Source organism: Entamoeba invadens (genome assembly GCF_000330505.1).
Source record: "Entamoeba invadens IP1 unplaced genomic scaffold scaff_1105074726079, whole genome shotgun sequence".
In the NCBI taxonomy this organism is placed as follows: Eukaryota; Evosea; order Mastigamoebida; family Endamoebidae; genus Entamoeba; species Entamoeba invadens.
In genome coordinates, this window is record NW_004191893.1 from 195,755 (window position 1) to 201,737 (window position 5,983).

Sequence of the window (5,983 nt, forward strand, 5' to 3'; positions counted from 1 at the left end):
TTGCTGCTTGGACGTTTTCGTTTGTATTTGCCGCAGAAATGCACGAGAGTTACAAAACGACGATTAAAGGATTTGATGTACCGCACCGACTTATCCCATTTGTGTGGTAAGTTGCTATTATTATTTTTTGTTTTGGTTTTGAGAGTGGTTGGAAGTAGAACAACAATGCTTTGTAAAAATTAATTACAAATATAGTATAGGATGGTAATAACTAATACGGTTTGGGAGGGAGTGGCTTTCGTATCGGCTTCACCGCAATGGTCAAATCATCATTAAGGATGTGACTTGGCATTGTGAGTGAGTCACATGATTTTGAGACTTCGGTCTTGGGTAATTGTCTTTTAAACTTAGGTTTTGGTGGAAGGGGTGGTGGTGTTGTTGTTGATATCATGTGGTGTTTTGTAACTTCTTTAGAAATAGAGGCTGCACTTCCAGCCACTAGAAGAGCGTCTTTTAAGTGATTTGTGGATGTCCGTTTGTCCAACAATTTGCGGAAGGACAATGTCATTGAGTTGTGGAATGAACTTGTTAATTCCTCTGTTAAATTCTAAACGTTATTTTCAGTTTATACTATTAATTATATTCATTAATAGTATTATATTGAATAATAAGAGTGAAAAATGGAGTGTGAAGAAACAAACGTTTTTGAGCAATTGAGAAGTTTGCTCAGATAACCACACGCTATCCATTTTCGAACGAAGAAGTGATTTCCCTTGTAATGCTTGTTCGTACTTTTTGTTGATCTCTTCCTGCGTCATAGGCTGTTTGATGTCAACACAAAGGGGGCACTTTTTAATGTCTGAAAATCGTTTGCAAATAGAGCAACAGGCACATTGACGATGACACACACTTTTGTCTGCATATTGAAAGATCGGGTCATTTCGTTTTATCGTCTGTAAACACAAACCGCATCGCCTCTCGATTGTGCTCACGTTCAGAAGAGACAAATAAGATGTCTCAGTCTTTGCGTCAATAAAATTATAGAACGGTGTTTTCTTCTCGAAGTTGGTTTGCTGCTCTTCGATGAACATCCAGAACATCTGTGTCTCTGTAAATCTCTTCACGTATTCCTTGAAAGTGTCTGGTGTCCCAAGTAAAAAGGCTTCAACGTTGAACCCAGTTCCTCCGTCTTTCGAGACATCAAAATAATAGCGAAAATGCCCCAACATGCTTTTAAAAAATTCGAGAAAAAGATTTGATACGTTGTCGTCGGTTGTTTCTTCGTTTTGGATTAAGTGGTCGAGCTTCCCCAAAAAGAGCCCAAAGAATTGGTTCAACAACATGTTTGGTACAATCGACTTTGTTGTCTCGTGTTTCTTATCAAGATCAAAAACATGGAGCCCAACGTCGTCTTCATTAAAATCCATGATATATGCCCCATAAGTCCCATTTGTACACCCGATGATACATGGTATAATTGTACTTATATACCCAGATAAGAACATTGGAAGAACGGGTATCAAAATTTGTTGCCAAACAAACGGAGTTAAGAGGTACTGAAACGCAAAAATTGTTGGTTGGAGTAACTCGAACGAATTTGTAACAAACACGTAGCGCTCCTCTAACATTATTTTGAAAAAAATGTCGACAAAAGTGTTAACACCTAACATCCGAATTGTCGCAAGAATGTCCTTGTTCTTTTTCACACCAATTTGGTAGTTACCCAAGTTGATGATGGGTTGCTCAAAACTCGACGAGGTCAGTGTTTTGATATTGCTCAATAGTAAAGAAATGTTTACACGTGCACGAGACTGATAGATACAATGAAGACAATCGATAAAGAAAGAATGATGCTGTGAAGTGACGATAAATATGTTATGTGGATATGGAGTGGAATATCGAAGAATGTAGACATACTCGTACTCATGTTCTATTGTCGTTCGAATACACGAAAACACTTTGTCTGGAATTCCTATGATAGACTCGTATTTTAATTCTTGAAGCTCGGGATAAGAAAATTGTAAATAGTTTTTAATAACAGGATCAGACTCGCTTGTGTATTCTGTACGAAAGTTCACTGAGTTTGTAGGAAAGGAGATGTGATAAACACCCAAGACCAATGGTGTTTGATTCATTTCTTAAATTATTTTCGACTTTTTCAGTTGTCATTTTAAGTTTTTTGTTTGACTTTATTTTTGTTTAAAATGTGTTTTTTGTTATGCAAACTATTCCTTTTCTTCAATTATACTAACATTTTACTTATTGTAAAGTATTAATTGTTTATATTATAAATATTGGTACATATTTTATTATAAGTTAAAATTTACATTTTAATTTATAATAATGGTTGATCTGATTAAAAACTAGACACAATGGATTATTTTATTATACATTATGGTTAAAAACTTTAATTACCAATTCATGAAGTTACAGTGTTATTCACTGGGTTTTCGATTCCCACCATTTTCAATAATTATTAAGTCAGTTTATTAATTATTTAGTCAAAAAAATAAATTATTTCGTCACTTATTTTAATTAAACACCACCTACAATTATTAGTCCAGCATAAATGAAAAATAGACCATTCAAAAAATATTAATACCACCACAAATAATTTCAATATTATAATTTTTATATTTCATTCACAAAAATAAATAGGCGCACCACAAACTTATATGTTCACGTCATTTAGGATTATTAAAGTTTTTTCTGAATTATTTCACTTTCAACAAAAAAATAAAAATCAACATTAAAACTATTTCAAAGTATAATGAACCGAGCATCAGTAGATCACGTTGATCTCACAGATTCAAGTGTACGGACCGATTATAGACAGTTAACGCCTACACCTCTACTAGGTACTCTGCTCCAATCATTTGCAATTCAACTATTCATTCCGTCTCCAATACAATCAAATCCAAGATGAAGACCGAAGAAATTTGGGCCAGAACATTCAGAACACTAAAAGCACCAATACACCAAAATTGATTTGAAGCTCAAGCAACTGTTTGTTGAAGAGTTTGGAAAGAAACCTGACCAGAAATCAGAAGATTTTTAACAGACTTTTGGAATACCTATTTATTGCGCTGCTTTGCTGACAAAGTTGATGAAAGTGGGAAGTATATATCCTTTGAATTATTAAAACCGCAAAAACCACATTATTCATTTCATTCACATTGTTAAACAGCATTTCAAAATAATTACACGAAATTAATGCGACAATGCAAAGATGTAGAAATGAAGTTTGGAGAAAGGTGTATGCTCAAGATAATCTTTAAATTAATTTCATTGTAATATTTTTTTATAACATTTTATAAAAAAATAATTTATTTTTTGTTGAAAGTGAAATAATTCAGAAAAAACTTTAATAATCCTAAATGACGTGAACATATAAGTTTGTGGTGCGCCTATTTATTTTTGTGAATGAAATATAAAAATTATAATATTGAAATTATTTGTGGTGGTATTAATATTTTTTGAATGGTCTATTTTTCATTTATGCTGGACTAATAATTGTAGGTGGTGTTTAATTAAAATAAGTGACGAAATAATTTATTTTTTTGACTAAATAATTAATAAACTGACTTAATAATTATTGAAAATGGTGGGAATCGAAAACCCAGTGAATAACACTGTAAAATAAACAAATTAACATTATGTTGATAAGTAGACAATTGCTATAAGTGAAATAGAAATGAACTACTCTTTTATCTGTTTGTTAATGAATATAATAGAGGGAATACGTGTTGATTAAACACAATGATACTGAATATTTTTATACTTTAAAAAAAACGTACTCAGGTTTTTGGATAAGTTTGAATTAAAATCGACAACAATATAAAATAAACAGTTTTTGAGTGTTCTCCAGTGTCTCTAAACCTTTAAAACAACAGCGCAATTAAAGAGGCTATTAAACTCCCAAACACATGGCAAATTTATTCATTTCTAAGATTGTCGAAGTTTCTCGCCAACACCCCATTTGAACTGATATGATGAGACCAAAGCATCTTGACTTTTTAAATTATAGTTTATTTTTAATACATATTTTTACTATTTATTACTACGAAATTTATTATTTTGTGTGTAGAGTAAATAGTTTTATTTTTAGTTTAATAATTGGTATTTCAGCGAACACTTTTCTTTTGTCAAATTGTCATTTACGTAAACATTGATAATCTGTCTATTCATTGTCGTAAATACCCAACAAATGAATACAATACGATGGTATTTTCTTAGTTCTTTAATAATAAAATATAATAAGACATTCGATATATATGTCCATTTGATTTGAGAATTAATAAACCGTCTTTTCAAGACATTCATACCAATTTCAAACAGAATTTCTGAAAAATGCCAAATAACCTCGACAAAAAAATATGGAATTGTTGGTAAAGAATAAAACCCGACTATTTTGTATCAATCGATCGGGTTATAAAAAAAGATGAAAATATCACAAAAGTAGCTTGGTTTTGTTTTTGGGAAAAATACAAAGAACTTGAAAAGAAATATATTCATGTCACAGCAACAACTCACGCGTCTCCTCCAAGAAAAAGAAAGGCTAATGAAAAACTTTGAACGATCAAAAAATCTGATGAAAGTGAGCGAGGCGTGTGCTGGCCTGGTCACTTTTTCAAAAGGAAAGGTGGACCCCTTCAGTCCCGAATACAAAGACCCAAACCCTTGGGACAAAAGCAACGAAGGAGGGTGCTGTTCTTTTATGTAAATGCTCAGACCTTTTTATTCATTTTTTGTGTTAGTTTATGTCGTTTTAGATGTATTGCTTTCTAAAGGTTTGAACGTCAATTACTCTTTTTTTGCAATTCCAGTCAAACACTAAAAACCTTCAAACTGGATAACCAACACCAATTGTTATAAAAAAAGATTTTTTTTATAAAACTCCACAATGTGCGTTTTTGTCGAGAATACATCTCCACACCAAAACGTAAACCTCACGCCACCCATTTTGTCAAGTAAACACAATGACATACAAATATATTAATATGCCTATCAGGACTTCCCGCCATAGACACGATTCGTGACCTTACGAATGGTTGTGAGAAATTCTGTGATGTCTCCTTTCTCAGTGTCAAATTCGATAAACTTCGAAATCAAACTGTCGTAGTACTTTTCTGCGTCAACCTTTGTCGAAAGCGGAACAATCGACTTGTCTTCCTGAAGACATTTACAAACGCTAAACGCCCTGTCAACAATGTTTTGAGGCAACCCAGCAATCTTTGCGCACTCAATGCCATACGCCGCGGTCGTTATACCAGGCACAAGTTTGTACAAAAACTGGATTGTGTCGTTTGTGTGGTCAGTTTTTGTGTCCATCATAAGTGGCACGCACCAGTCTCTTTCAATCTCCTGGAAAACTGTTATGAAGTGTGTCGCGATCAGTGTTTTTGGCGCCTTCGTTCTCAACTTTTGGAGGTATTTGACGGTGGCTGAAAACAAAGCAAACCCATCCGAAGGGTCGGTGCCCTTTCCAAACTCATCGATCAGGAACAAACACTCGTTGTCCACAGTTCTGAGACCTTCACTCATCTGGGAACAGTCGGTTGTAAATGCAGACAAACAGCTTTTGGTTGACTCCTTTGTTGTTATCCGCGTCAAAATGCGTTTGATCAACGGAATTTCACCATATTGAGCAGCAATTCCACACCCAAGAAGCCCCAAATAAACGTTCATCCCAACCTGGCGGAGATAGACACTCTTCCCGCTGCAATTTGGACCAGTAATTATTTGCACTGGAACGTTGTCGACCTTGGTGTCATTTGGCACAAAAGAGTCTGAGACAAGTTCAACAATTGGGTTTCTTCCTTGTGTAATAATAAGCGGACTTGCAGCAGTGGTTATCGTCGGGAGATTCCAGCCATAAAGCCAATTGCACGTAACAAACGTCAACAGAACGTCGAATTCATTCAAGAGCAGACTAAGTGCAATGTATTGGCCATTATTCTCGTTGAGGATTAAACAGAGATCATCAACGATTTGTGTTTTTGCGTCTTTGATTTGTTGGTCGATGTCCCCTATTTTTTCATCA

The 5,983-nt window shown here is 34.2% G+C and overlaps 2 protein-coding genes across 2 annotated transcripts; both read right to left on the reverse strand.

The window, feature by feature from the left end:
• Nucleotides 1–211: 211 nt before the first annotated feature.
• EIN_033640 (hypothetical protein) lies at nt 212–2,075 on the reverse strand (the record flags this gene model as incomplete). Its single annotated transcript, XM_004185781.1, has 2 exons — nt 212–547; nt 642–2,075. 2 exons carry the CDS (start codon nt 2,073–2,075, stop codon nt 212–214), a joined length of 1,770 nt encoding a protein of 589 aa, XP_004185829.1.
• A 2,872-nt stretch (nt 2,076–4,947) lies between these two features.
• On the reverse strand, nt 4,948–5,982 carry EIN_033650 (DNA mismatch repair protein mutS, putative; the record flags this gene model as incomplete). The annotated part of the gene is made up of 1 exon (XM_004185782.1): nt 4,948–5,982. A coding segment is annotated over one exon (1,035 nt), but the record flags the coding sequence as incomplete, so codon positions are not given.
• Nucleotide 5,983: the final 1 nt, after the last annotated feature.